At 40.0% G+C, this 14,594-nt stretch overlaps 1 protein-coding gene across 4 annotated transcripts; it reads right to left on the reverse strand.

The window, feature by feature from the left end:
* Window positions 1–722: 722 nt before the first annotated feature.
* On the reverse strand, window positions 723–14,338 carry LOC117585256 (cadherin-86C). Of its 4 annotated transcripts, none has more exons than XM_034274669.1 (12): window positions 14,212–14,324; window positions 8,744–9,408; window positions 8,280–8,363; window positions 8,094–8,219; window positions 7,890–8,039; window positions 7,712–7,826; window positions 6,489–6,681; window positions 5,064–6,393; window positions 4,861–4,991; window positions 3,959–4,049; window positions 3,544–3,728; window positions 723–3,475 (listed from the first exon to the last, which is right to left on the reverse strand). In XM_034274669.1, the coding sequence occupies exons 1-12, from the start codon at window positions 14,258–14,260 to the stop codon at window positions 826–828; spliced, it is 5,769 nt and encodes a 1,922-aa protein (XP_034130560.1). In that variant the 5' UTR covers window positions 14,261–14,324; the 3' UTR covers window positions 723–825. The 4 variants fall into 4 exon arrangements, with proteins under 4 accessions (XP_034130560.1, XP_034130558.1, XP_034130562.1 ...); XM_034274667.1 differs by having other exon boundaries at window positions 4,861–5,009; XM_034274671.1 differs by lacking the exons at window positions 723–3,475; window positions 3,959–4,049 and having other exon boundaries at window positions 14,212–14,338.
* Window positions 14,339–14,594: the final 256 nt, after the last annotated feature.

Genomic DNA, 14,594 nt, shown 5'->3' on the forward strand with positions numbered 1-14,594 from the left:
TACATACATAAATACGTACACATTGTATGTATATGTAGATTTCTATTACGCTGTGAATTTACCATATTTGGTATCCCAAAAGTTTTCTCGATTGATCTTAGTTACAGGTAATATTTGTGCCAATGCGTTGCAAGCTTTAACAATGCATTTAACTAATATATGTACAAACATATGTACATATATATCTAAAACTTTGTTCTTACAAAGACTTATTTATTGACCGACAGCTACGTATGGACATAAATTAATGCTATGCAACGTACAGTCAAAGTTATCAATACAAATGAAACTGCAGTTTGTACCGTTTGGTTGGTTTAAATATCTTTAGAATAAAAAAGCTTCTCTCACAAACACACGTTTTTTATATGGCAGTTGTAGTGGTCTTCTATAATATGTTTACTATACCCTCTGAAAGGATATAACCGACGAATGAAATACTTTGCTAAAAATGAGTTAATTTTCAAAGTTAATAAGTAATATGCCTTAAGAGATATATACATATGCCTATAATTATGTACATACATGAAATTAATGTAGACGTTATGTAGTTAGAAGCATCTACTATAATTAGTTACAATTTACCTGCTTATGATTGTAATGAAAGCGACTAATTAATAGGGATCTAGATGTATTTCCGTTGAACTGAAACGAGTTGAACATTATCAACATTCTATAGACTAAGAATGTGCTAACAAATGTAGATGTGCATTTGTTGTGTAGTGAACAAGTATTGCATTAAATATTTAGTATTCGATGATTTGTAGGTAAGGAGCCTTTGAGGCTATCACATTTGATTGCTACATTAAATGATTCGCAGAACTCGCATTACGAGTATTGTGGGGACTCGCCGCCTGAGGGAATCTTTTTGACCCGACTGACATCGTCGTAGGCAATGGAGAATACGCTTTTTTTCTCGGCTATCGGATTGCGACGACCCAGGCTGTTTAAAAGGGGATTCATAGCTATGCCTGAATCATGATCATCCTCGAGCGTCGAAGCATTTAACTGTTTTTGTGCATGCGATGATGTCTGATGTGCGAGGCTACGACCTTGTTTCAGATTATTTATTTTTGAATTTGTCACTTTAACTTCATTCTCTTTAATAGGGGACGGCTTCTGCAGCTGCCTTTGTGCTGGGAGCTCTTTGTCTGAAGCAGCAGTAGCTGTTGCTGCATATGGAGGAGTTTCTGGGTACATATAGTGGGGCAGTTTCGTAGGGTGTGATGGAACTTCTATAGCACTTTCACGCTCAAACCGATGCTCAGAGTGCTGCAGAAGTGGGTGATTTGTGTCAGTCTCTTTTTTTGGTCTACGCTGCTTATTCAAAGCTCTGTCCTCCTTAAGCAAACGACTACCTTTCGGCGGGGATCTGCGTGGGGCCGGTTCAGGTTTATATTTTCCACCATCATCATGATAATCATAATCTTGGGATGGCTGGATGGCGACACGTGTCTTTGAAACGCGTTTTTCCGCTCCAACAACTTTTCTTTTGCTCGCTGGTTGAGATTTCGATGACTCCGTTGAGGTACGGCCGCTAACTGATGATTTTTTTTTATTGTAGTACCACTCCATATACTTGGGCACATTGCGCTCCCGTGGCCCCTCAAGACTGCCTAATTCAGTTTCACTTTGATAGTTTCGATCATTCAACGATGTGGCGTGGTGTGTAGGTTCATCTTCAATAGCTATAGAATCGAATTTTGATATGGATAGTCGGTTGTGAGGGGGCTCCGATGAGGTTTGCCTTCTGGTATTGTTGTCTTCCCGCTTCTTGCTGTCTCGTCTTGACAATCTCGGAATTGAGTTTATTTGCGCCTCTTGTACTGTCTCCACCAGTGACTGTGAGCGGGACTGTGACTTCTGCTTTGTGTATACCACATTTTCTGGAGAAAACTCAATGTTTCGCTTCTCTTTTGTTTCTATTACATACTTATCGCTCTCTTGCCTTCGGCTGGGTACTACAGAATTTGTTCTAATCACGATTTCATCTCCATCTGAGTCAAAGGAATACTCTGTATCGTCCTCATCGTCGAACTGCCCTTCACCATCGGAATTTTTGTAATACTTTTCAACAAGAATGTTTCGTGTGCTGTGGTTTCTGGGACTTGTATTTTCGTCCAATGAGTCTGTTGCTCCTACATATACGTCGGATTTGAGATGTGCTCCTGACTTTGATTCTCCAATGGAATTGGCGTCAGCTTTTCGGCTTTCGTCGCTTAGCTGTTTCCGCAGTATACTTGTCTTGGTCTCCCGCAATGGTTTCTTTGGTGGGACTCGACTCTTCCGCTCGTGCAGCTCTTCTTCCTCTTTAATGGGCGTGCGGATTTTGCGTTTCACCTCATCCACCATTACGATCCTTTTACGTGGCTGTTTCCGACGCTTCTTCGTCCGACGACGCTTGATCCAGAATGTACCTTCGGGACTATTTGGAGGTATGAACCGCACGTATTCATAGCCATCCTCAGACATGGACTCATCATTCTCACTTCGAGCACGACGCTGCGACTTCATTTGTGCTTGTGAACTGACGGTTGTGTGCCCGATAAGGTTTTCAATAGTATCAGTTTGCGTTCCGGCATCACAGTCGGTCTGTGTGCCTATGGCCATCGATTGACCTGGCAGACTTTGTGTTTCCAATGCCACTTCCTGCGTATAGCCGGACTCCAATTTGTCCTTCTCCAGCAGTATCTGTCGCAGCAGGGAGTTCTGTTGCTTAAGAGAGTTTTCCAGCTCTTGGGTGAGGGAGTGATTCGATATGGCAGGCCGCAACTTTGAATTTCCATCAACAGCTTGCTCGGGCTGTGTGTGTATAACCTTTACTTCCGGTTCCATCTGGGAATAGACAATACTGTTTGGCCCCGACTTAGCCAATGGATAAGTATCGACTTTTAGGGTGGATGCCTGTTGTACTTCGTTCGGCATGGATTGGATGTAAGTTGCTCCTGGTACTATTTGATAGTGCTCGCGAATGATCTGCTTTCCATCTGGCTGCTCTTCAATAAATCTCCGCATAAGAATCTCTTTACCCGTATTGTCCACCATTAGCAGCTGTGGATGTGACAGGTTTCCTAAGGGCTTCAGAGGGACATTCACGTATATGTTGTCATCGTCTAGCGCAGCAGTATCGTGAATTTTATCTCTGGTCATGAGCTGTAGAATTTCCACGTTTCCTTCTTTGATAAACAGTTCGCGTTTGCTCTTCATACTGTTTTGGGCGGCGGTAAAGTCAATGTCGCTACCTCGATCTATTTCGTGTCTCCGCATGGAGTCGTCGTCAATTTGGTGGGCTTCTGTGTCGCGGTGCTGTCTCTGCGCATAGTCCAATGGTTTAGTTACTCGGCTTCGGCTCATGTCATCCACCATATCTCGCTGACTTTCAATTAAGTCTTCCATGTATATGTCTCGGTCATTAATAAGATTAGTTCTAGAGTTATGAAAACTAAGATGAAGATCGTCTTTGGCTGTTCGTTGTTTTCTTAAAAATAAATCAAAAATAAACATCATTAATGTGGAATGGAAACTCGGAAAAAGGTAAGCCCATACTTAATGCGTCCCTGTTGCTCCTCAGCTGATTGTATGTGTCGCTTCTCTCGGGCATCCTGAAAACTGCCTACGTTTTCGCTAGGATGTTCACGTCCGTCATGGAACTCCCATCGGGTAGGTTTCGTTCTGGTATTTGGGGGCTTCTCCGCTGACCAGGCCTCGCGTCTTCCCATCCACTCTGCGACCTGCAAATCACACAAAAGTAATTTTGACATGATTGTGCCATAATACATGTGCATATTTGAATACTATTTTTGCGGAGCGAATTTTTGTTTGTATTCGTAGTTTAAATAGACAAAAAAAAAAATGTAAATTGATATTAAAATTGAGAGCTTTTGCAGTTTGACATGGATAAGTGCGTTTTCTTTACGTTAATTCTTTACTACCATTGAATTCGAAAAATATCAAAATCTACCTGAACAGATTTTGTATGCTTTCCATTTGCCATTTCCCTATGCACTAGATGCACATCGTCTTCAGCTCTACTGATATTAACTATTCTTTTGCTACAAGAGAAAAATAAAAGATAATACATAGAATTGTTTTGATGTTGATTATTATAAACTTTCTCTCAGATTTGTAATAATATGCTTGTTCACTACTTGAACTTAGTAGATAGTTTCATACATAGTAATATGTATATTATTATTTAGCACAAATAAATACATATATTAATTATCGTTTCAACATACTCTGCCGAGGAAACGTTATTGTGGAAAGAATCATAATATAAATGATCCGGTGTAAAACTAATTGTAACAAAATCGGATAGCTTTTCCCTTTACCACCACACGAAAAATAAATCCATCTATCTGATGTATGTAGTTTAATTGGTATTTTTCTATCTATTTTTCCAGAATTTCTATTATACATAATGACGGACAGAAGAACATGGCTTTATCGAATCGGAAATGTTAGCAATATCTGTGTAAGAGTACACTTAATGTTATCTGAAACGTTTCCTTCTGAGCTTCGAAAACCGAAGCTTAGAAGTATAACGTTGACCAACTTTAAAGCAACAAATTAAATCACACAGGCGATATCTGTACATCTTTATAATCATATCATTAATATGATTTAACCAAGCACCAACATTTTATTTAAAATATATTTTTTTCTATTTAAAATAAAACGATGTGTCGAAACTCCTAAAATCGCATTAGAGGGCCTAAAATCGTTGAATGGCTTTTACGCTGACCATTGATGTCTGACAGCATGAAAAAACTCATTTATATATAGTAAAGCTTAGTCTACTCACGAGACTAAGTGTTGGACACATTGGAATATATAAACATAGAGTCAAAATTTGCTACTTACGTTGCTGCACCGTACAGAGGGCACCACGAGCATATGCAGCAAAGAAGTAGGATTAGGACGGTAAAGGCAACGAGTGTGGCCAGTAGTATGAGCAACCAGAATAGCACCTTGTTTTCAGCCTTATATTGAGTCTGCAGAGGTGTTAGATTCTGTTAAGGCAGTGTAGACAAATCATGGAGTCAACAACCACTAAATAAACTTACGTTTGTCTGCAATGAATCTTGGGGCATAATTGCATAGGAATTGTTGTGCTGTGATAGACGATGCTGTATGTCCGATATGTCAACTACCGACGTGCTGCCGTAAAGCACTGTTGCGGTGACGACACTACGTTCCTTGATATTTGGATTATTTACGGGTATGTCTTTGGCACCTGGCTCATCAGGTCGCAGCGGTCGTATTGAGTGAATCAACACCTTTCCGCCGGTAATGGCAGACAGAGTTTCTTCAGTTTTAGCCCTATCTGGGCTGTGACCTGGTACCACAAATGTCACCATACGCTTCCGACTCTCCGGCGGGTAGATGCGAATCGTTGTTGTCGAGAACCGCACAGGCACTCCCAAGTCGTAAGCACGAGCAGTTAGAATAAACATATCGTTTTCATCGGCAGAGCTGGATGGAGATGCACTTGGATCCCGATGTCTTCGTTCATTGGCGTCCGTCATGGACCGCAAGTGAATCTTTTCCTGAACTGTAAGTTCGCCGGTGACTTTATGCAAGCTAAATTTATTTTCATAGTTGCCACTGATCAGCTCGTACCGGACTTCATTGTTAGGCGCCGTAGCGTCTTTGTCTTCGGCATGTATTACGGCCGTGGTGGTGAAGCTCAAGAGATCTGGCGTCAAAATAAACTCATACAGATCCTTGTCAAATATCGGCGTCTCATCGTTAACATCTATTAGCTTAATGATTAGTGGCACTTGCGCTCGATTACCTTCACCATCCATGTCGCGAGCCTCTACGTACAAGTGATACTCCGGCATTACCTCGCGATCATAGCCATGATTATTTGTCGATACAGTGATTAATCCACTTTCTGCATCAAGGTTAACGGATGTATTCAGATACCCCAGTATGGCAGTATATCGCACTTTGCCACCCAATCCCGAGTCCAAGTCAGTGGCATGCACTTGCACCACCTTAGTTCCCACTGTCATATTCTCGGGAAGCTCCACTGTATAGGAGGGCTGGTCGAATACTGGTGCATTATCATTGACGTCGTTGATGTAGACGGTGACGTTTACAATGGCTGTGAGATTCGTGGCCGGACCCACTTCCTGGGCTAGCACCTGAAACTGAACCGATTGCCGCATCTCGTAATCCAAAAGGGTATTGTCTCGCACGCGCACAAGAAATGAAGCGCTGCGCTCTGCCACATTTGGTGTAATCTCAAATGTTCCATTATTATTTAGCAATGTCAGCGAGAAAACTCCATTCTTTCCCGTATCGTCGTCATAGACGCGCGGTACATATGGATCCACGAATATTAGTGCTGTGCCTTGCGGAGCATTTTCGTCAACCCTCGAGACATAGCTGCAAAAACATAAAAAGCGTTATAGATAAATGAACTTTCAGTTATGAGTCATAGTGGAAAGTCTGTGGAACAAACAAACTCTTCTAATACCTACTGATCATTTTCGAAGTATGGAGGTGAGTTGGTACGATCTGGTAGAAAGAATGCCAATTGTACAGTAGATGCCAATGCAGGGGGCTCGTCACGACCGACCTTAACTTCTTCCGCAATTACTGTTAGCAGTACTGGATCTCCCACATGCGTTATAAAGGCAATATCCTCCAGTGGTCGCATTAAAAATATTTCACCTTTAAATAAAATAAAATCAAGATTATCGTCTCAGAATTATAATTATTCGTTCATACATAAATAAATAAATATTTTTGTTTAATATACATATAAATGGTTTAATAAAAATACTAATATTTATTAACAGTAGGTACTGTTACTTGAAATGTTTGTGCTTTGAAATATACTGGAGATTTTCATGGAAGGGACAGCTCGAAACACTGCAGTGTGCACTGCAGTGCACTGCTTCCCATTGCAATGGAAATGCCACGCGTGTGTATGTACATTGTACATGTGTACATCCATACATGCACATCGATGACGAGAAGGTGATGAGGTAGACGGCTTGCGATTATATTCAAGAGCCTGGCGTGGCATTCCGAATGCGGCGTCAGAGCAAAAGCCATCAAACTGCTACTGGGATGCAGAGACGAATCGGGTCGAGACGGGTAGCGTCGGGATGGGTCGGGACAGAAAGGGACGGGACGGGACTAGCACGAAACAAGGAAGTCTCACTGCAGCGCATCCATTGATGGGAGTATGGGTGCGGGAAGTGAAGAGGCGGATAGTATTGTGGCAAAGAACTTGGCCGCCATGAACGAACGGGTATTACTGCTGTGGTCGGGACAAGTTGGTGTTGGTGAGTCAAAGAGAGAAGAGGTGAAGATGGTTTTTGCAATCTAACGAGTCTAACTACAAAGCGGGTTGCCGTTCGCCAGTAGTTATGTTAATATCGGTTACCTGCTGTTGCACTGATGCTGATGCTATTTTCTTGCTTGAACAGAATCATTGTTGTGGTTTTGGATTTTTGTCCAATTTATTTTGCTTTCGATACTTGTGCCCTATGTTTTTCGTCTGTCCTCAGACCATTGTAGTAGAAACAAATATCCGTAAAATAATTAACAGAGCTGTTCTATCTACGCTAAACTACAGTCTGTATATTTTTACCAGCGACGACATACCTTTAAATTTATTATTATTTTTTTATCCTAACCAAATTGATCAATCAATGTTTTAAAATTAAAATATAAAAATAATAGTAATAATTACCGCTTGTATCGTTGATGTCAAAAAATGATGTAAATGGGTTGTTTTCTGAAACCAATCCAAATCGAATCTCTCGTGGGTTTCCTTTGTCGCCATCCTCCGCATGTACTTGCAATATCTTTAGTTGAATAAACACAAATGATGGTTACAGGACAGCTGAATGTTGAACTGAAAAATATACCTTATCGCCTGGTAGAATGCCAGCGGGCAATTTGGTAACAGGAGGCGCCGAAGTAAAAACAGGAGGCTGGTCTTGAACATCCTGGACGATAACTACAATTTCCATGCCAGCGATATTGCGACTATCCTGGCCAGGCTCAGCGTACGCATCCTATATGTAGATAGTGGCTAAGCAAACAGGCGAATCGATTTGTCTTTTACTCACATTGGCCAGTATCGTTAGATGGTACATGGCTTGTTTTTCGAAGTCCAATGGTCCCAAAAGAAAAACAGTACCTTCTGTCGTCTCGGAGGAGACAATTTTTTGTCTTATCGCAAAAAGCGGAGAACCCTGTTGTTAGGAAAATAGCTTATAAAGCCTGTTTAATGCAGCTATAAACATTAAACTTACCCATAACTCGAGGTAGACTGGTTTTTGAAACAGCGGATTCTTTCGCGCAATTACGTAATTTAATTCCGTGCCGCGTTTAGAATCCTTTAAAAAAACAATAAAAAATGTCTGTCATTAGAGTGTATGAAACTAACTAGCGTATTTATCAATTTACGTTTTTGATAAAGTGATAAATTATGAAACTAACAATAACGCAAGGCCAGGGAACCTTAACAGCCTTTTCTTCTGCCTGTAATAGCCATTCGATGGCTTTTAATTATATATCTGAAAGTTTTTAGTTTGACAAACGACTGCATCATGGACGGACAATAAAGTGTATATACGCTGCTAAGAAATGTTTACAATTTCGATTTATATTAATCTTGTACACACGATTAAAAAACCTCTTGAAGGATATTAATTTTAGCTGGAATTTTAGCTGTTTATTTTAATGATTCTAAATAACATATTAGCAATATTCTCACCTCAGGTATCATTATAATCCCGGGCTTGTGTGGAAATATGAGGTCATGAGGTGTGGTAAAATTGGTTGCTGTAATTGAGCACAATTGAGTGGCCATGCCACCTTTTGAGTCCTTCACTGAAACCTGGAAGTCGTAATAGCGCCCAGGCTCCAAGCGACGCTGAAGCACTACGTTTGCTTGGCAAACAGAATTGTACTTGGTGCATGGAAGCGAATCCACTTTGACGGTGGATGAAAATGCATCACCCACAAATTCAAAGGTCAATGGATAGTCGAACTCCTCGTCAGTTGCACGCAATCTGTAGATAACTGAATTTACTTGTGCGTCTGCCGGTACCAGTACCAGTCGCATGCGCGTCGAAGGATCGAATTTGGGATCCACGCCGTGAATGTGATGTGGACACAAAATACCAATTAGAAGGCTGATTGTCAGCAATCGATAGGCGGTCAGTGCACTCAGCCAGGGCCCAAAAAAAGCCAAAAGAGATTGCCAGCCTTGTTGAATCTGTAGATGTTGCTGGGAGGTAGTTGGGGTGTAGTAGTAGCATTCTTTTTGGATTATCGGGACCGCATTTGAAGATATACTGTTCTGTTCCTTTCCCACTTGTCGTAGCCGGAAGCGTGTTTTGTTCCCTTCAGATTGACTGCTACTATTGGAAGCCATTTCTGTAATGAAAATGTTTAGCTTTAAAATTATTATTTGCTGCATTTCTGGGAAAAACTTTCTATATAACTATAATCCCCAATATAAATATTGTTCCTCTGTTGCTTATACAATATAATATGGTAAAAAGGTTCAAGCTTGAAGCAGATTCTGAGGACGATTCGTGGCGTGGAGGAAAATACTTATTAAAGTATGCTATCGCAGGAGCTTGCAAATAAAAATGTGGTTGCTCTGGCTCGTATAGCTTCCAAAAACAAGTTCGAAAGACAAACAAGACGGACTGATATATAGAAGAACAGATAGAAATATATCTCCATCGATGGGGGTATTGATGCTGATAAAGAAGTCAGATCAGACTTCATTTGCTTAAAACATTTCTCACGCTCTTTTATGACCTTAAACAACAATAATCTTCGATTTTAAATATACTTAGTATGTGCATACGTATGTCCGTGCCAATTTAAAAACCTATAAATAACCTTAACAAAGCTACCAACAGCATAATTTGTGTTTAGTGTTTAAAGTGTTTAGAGATATATTAGTTTTGTGGTGGAAGTGAAGACGTTTTAGATGGCGGTTTTTGTGCTGGTTGCACCGTTGGATCTTTTTCATCGAAAAGATTATCTCTCAGTTTGTCTAGTCGTAATAAATTTGTAGTTCGGAATTCTTTTGAATAGAATGAATTTCATTGCTCGTTTGTGTTGAAACTTAATTCCATTGCCTAGCTAATTGCAATTCCAAGATAAAAAGTGTATTATAAAAGTGTGGCACCTAAAAAACACACGAATGGTTGTAATCGAGATGACAATAGGATCTTACACGGATAAGTATTAGGAAAGCCCTAGTTCTGACTTATTCTTAAAATAAACTATTGATGAGATCTCAACTGAAGTTGTAGGCCCTTAGCGCTCACGAAAGTTCTCGACGTAATTAGAGCCAAGAGACAGAGAGTGCAGCTCCTTTTCGTCTTGGCCTGACGATGCTTAAATTGCAAACTGAGACTTTTTTGTAAGCCACTCTGGTGAGCTATTGCCAATCCGGTTTTTTATGCATCGTCCCGTCCAAGCGATCGTCTGTTGTTTGTACTAGCTGTATTTGCCAATTTCCAGTTTGTGCAGCTGCATCTAAGTGGCATCGCCGAGTCCTTAGCTGCAGTTACAAGCCAATGACCAGTTATGTCAGTCGAATCTCATACAGACCGGATTAACCGAGCTGAGGCGAGGCAAGCGCTCTCTGGCTACCCGACACCCTCGCTTTTGGTCGCAGTGTGTTGCAATATGTTCGGTTTGCCTTTGCCCGCATTTAGCTTAGAAAGGCTTATGATATATATCGAGTCTCTATGTGTACAGTGGGTACAAAAATACAACTTTATGTGTTCATGCATGCATATGTATATGTATACCCGGTAATGCATTCGTTTTCCAGTCAAGCCAAAAGCCAGTCCCCGATCCCGTCTGTCCCGTCGCCACGATTCGCGTTCACTGGTTCAGCTCTCATATTGCGCAACAATTGTAAAACACAACACAATATTTGTGCCATTGGACCGAATTTCTCTTAACACGTACATATGTATACCTAGGAGTGTGTGCATGGTCGGCTTGCGCGGAAGTCTGATAGTTTTTTTTTTCGCAACTACTGGGACATTCTGGACCTTATTTCAGCACTATTTCTTTGCAGTATACTTGGTACATTTAAGATTGATACGGTTTTGAACAGCAATATGTTTTGGAACAAACAATAATGGAAAAGAATAATTTTTTTGAATTAAACAAAAGCGAATGAATAATTGAAAGATAAATGATCCTTGCTAATGGGTAAGTATAATTCGAACCTAAACCAATGTTGAGCTTAGTCATAGTCTAGCCTGCACTCCGTTGCAGTCGCGTTGCAGTTCGTGAGTCCAGTCCAGACCAAAACAAGATTTTGGGCGTTGTTCATTTTTTTGGGTTTGCGATGGTTGGGTTGGGATGTGGCTGGTCCTAGCACGCAGATTCGTGAGCTGTGCATGTTTTGTCTTTTTTTGAATACGGGTTCGGCTGCCTGCAACAGGCTGCGACTGCGTTCCGGCTGCACACAAGTACATAATAGAGAATGAAAATTTGTGTTGCAAATAAAGTTGAACCTGATGGCAAACTAATCTGCTTACGACAATAGACTTCGCTGCCAGACATCGAAAAGCCCAGCCTTATAGGCAGCCAGCATCGCAGACTCGTAATCACTTTTTTTGTTGTTGGCGATTCGTTCGGTTGGTACCATTGCGACCGTCCTTCACCATGCTTGAAGCACGTCTATCCTTTCCTGTTCTGTCTTAATGGGGCTGTGGCTGGGGCTGCGGCTGAGTCTGGAACTTGGCTTTCCCGTTCGCCCCTCGCTATCCGTCTCTTAGCTTAGTTCGTTCGCTCGTCGGTCTATCTGTGTGTCTGTAGTCAACTTTTTTCAGAGTACCAACAAGCATAAATGTGTACATATGCATATATGTATATATGCATTTGTACATACATCTGCATACATAGTTTTCACTGTCGCAGCTGCGGGCGTGTTTTTGGGTGCGCCTTGGTAGGCTAAACAAAAATGCAAACTGCATTGAATATAAACCTACAGCAAATTAACTGAAAACTTTACAAATTCAGTCTTTTTAATATTCGTAGTAGGTATACATAAAACTGTAGGTATGTAGATACATACATATGTACATAAGGATGTACAGATGTGCCTATGACCTGGAAATGTATATACATACATATGTGGAGCTTATTGGGAAAATAAAGTACATGCTAGGCTAATGGGATTTTGATTATATTTGGTTGAGTATAAAAATAATTATATAAATATTTGAGGAACGTTTGCTTCAGCTTTCGGTTACTTTGTCGAACGCAGACAGATGGTATCTAAAGAAGCTATACAAAAATCGATCTCTATGGTTTGACATAATAAAGTTACCTATATTTCGATAATATCTGATCAGGATTCATTTTGCTTATTTTATATGTCGACCCGTCAAACCTATTCAAACAAAAAAGAGCATTTGCCTATGGGTGTATATTTAAAAGGAAAGTATAAAAAACCTTGAGAATATTATGCCTAGATTTTAAGATGTAAAAGTTTTCCCACAGATAATTTCTCATTATAATCGAAGCTGAGGAAAAAATGTGTCACTTTTTACAATAATTCCAAGCGGTTAGCTATCAGCATTTTCTTTGTTGTCTTTTTTGCCAGTACCTACAACACACCTACAGGGCAAAAGACAGAGAACAGAGTAAGTTCACAGTAGAATGGTAGCCCTACTCTTGCAAATATGTATCTTCAGTTGAGGCCGCGAAGACTGGACTTCATTCCCTTCACTGTAGCTACTGTATTTTAAATGACCTTTCAGACTAATATTTTCTATGAAAGTAAGTTTTCGAGTTTTCTTAAATTTCGCCACGTAAGCTTCAATGCAGGGCAGGGCCTTGAACCAAGGTAATCGTCTAAGACTAAGCTGTTCCCAAAATATCGGTTTAATGTCATAGAAATTCCTGAACCTGATACCTGAACCTAAGAGAATTGGCAGCCGATGGCAGCGGCTACGGATACGGCTGCGATATTGTGGGCGGCAAGCATACTCGTAAATAAATGTCTTTACGAGCATGAGCCTTTGCACAGGATTTGTTCTTCATTTTCCATGGGATAGTTGCTGTCACTGAAATCGCTGTAGTACCTAAGTTTTATTATAAGATCCAGTTGAATGACACATTAATGGCTAGAGATTGTTGAGCAATAGCAACTGCCTGCTAAAAAACAAGTTTTCATTATGTGTGTTCCGCCAAAGTGGATTGTGTTGCTTCATAAAATCAAAATATAACGACAGAACTCTCCTGAGTGCGTTTCTCCGTGCAAAAGAGCTGTAAGCTCTATAGGAATTTTACATCTCTCCAAGTCGATGAAAATACGTTCCCCATACTCTAGTTACTTATGTAGATGTTTTGACGCGTCATCAATGGGCAACTGTCTGATTGTTTTTTGAACTATTCTCGGCCTTATCCTTCTACTTCTAAATCCTTTTGTTTGGTTTCACCTTTCATGTTTTAGCACCAAAGCATATTAAGCTACAAATGAAGACAGTAACAAATAGAGCGAAAATAAATATTTAAAACACGTAAAACACGCACGAGACGAAAGAATAAATACTGGAAACAAATAATGCCGCAAAGCTGTCATTTTTGCCGCAACTCAAAGTTAAGTGGGTCAGACAAGGTCGATTTCGTGGAGTTTTTACATACTTTTTTTCAAACTCATAAGCGCGACTGTAGTACTTGCATGTGTTTGTATGTATGAATGTACATTCGTATGCATTAAAAGGCGCCAGTAAATCTTGTTTTGGCATCGCGCTTGCCGGTAGCTGCTTATACACACATTGACGACTCTGATTATTTAGTTGCAGAGTTGCTTTTTCGAGATTTAATGGAATAACAAATTGAGAGCTATCTGCACAAATCAATGACAACTATGCCAATTGATATATTCTGTCAGCAGCATAAGCATAAGATTACAGGGAACAAGGAGTTGAATTCGATAAAAAATAAATATGGAAAAGTGCCCTTAGCAAATTTTAACATTTTGGAAATATAAAAGTCAGTAAGTCAGAGAATAAGTGTTATTTACCGAAAAACCTCTTACAGATTTATATAAAAATAAAAACAGACAAATAAATTTTCGAGAGATAAGAATGTGCGCCATATGTACTTATCTATGTACATATGTACATAAGCAAATGTACGAAGTTAATTAAATGATCTATATTATTTTTTGTATGTCTGTATGTATACCTGTTGAATGTTTAAAACCAGGTGCAACATGTGTTATCCATTGAAACATTTTATTAACATTTTCAGTTTTAATTGTTACGAAACACTAATTAGGCATCTGCAGAGTTGCAGAGCACTCCACTGATTTTGTAATCGTTTAAAATCAAGCGAATGTATTTTAACAAATACAAGGTACCCGAGAAAACTGAAACCCAACTCTCTCGAATTTAAAGTATCGCTTCAGAGCAGATTAATAGCTTCAGTTTCCATCCTGTCACACTCACTGTTCACTTCTTATACAATTGTTATTGGTAATTCTTGAGCAAGCTTATAAAAAAAGCTACTATGTATGTACAACCATTTAAATGAATTGCATATCAGCGTTTGTTTGTTAGCACTTGTAA

Source organism: Drosophila guanche, unplaced genomic scaffold (genome assembly GCF_900245975.1).
Source record: "Drosophila guanche unplaced genomic scaffold, DGUA_6, whole genome shotgun sequence".
Lineage (NCBI taxonomy): Eukaryota > Metazoa > Arthropoda > Insecta > Diptera > Drosophilidae > Drosophila > Drosophila guanche.

Bases quoted from the DNA above. Each gene is read 5' to 3' on its own strand.
- LOC117585256 (XM_034274667.1), bottom strand. From the start codon at position 14,260: ATGTTTCAATGGATAACACATGTTGCACCTGGTTTTAAACATTCAACA. The intron at 8,364-8,743 runs GTGAGAATATTG...GTTTTTTTAAAG, and splicing joins GGATTATAATGATACCTGAG to GATTCTAAACGCGGCACGGA. The intron at 3,476-3,543 runs GTATGGGCTTAC...TTTATTTTTAAG, and splicing joins GAGCAACAGGGACGCATTAA to AAAACAACGAACAGCCAAAG.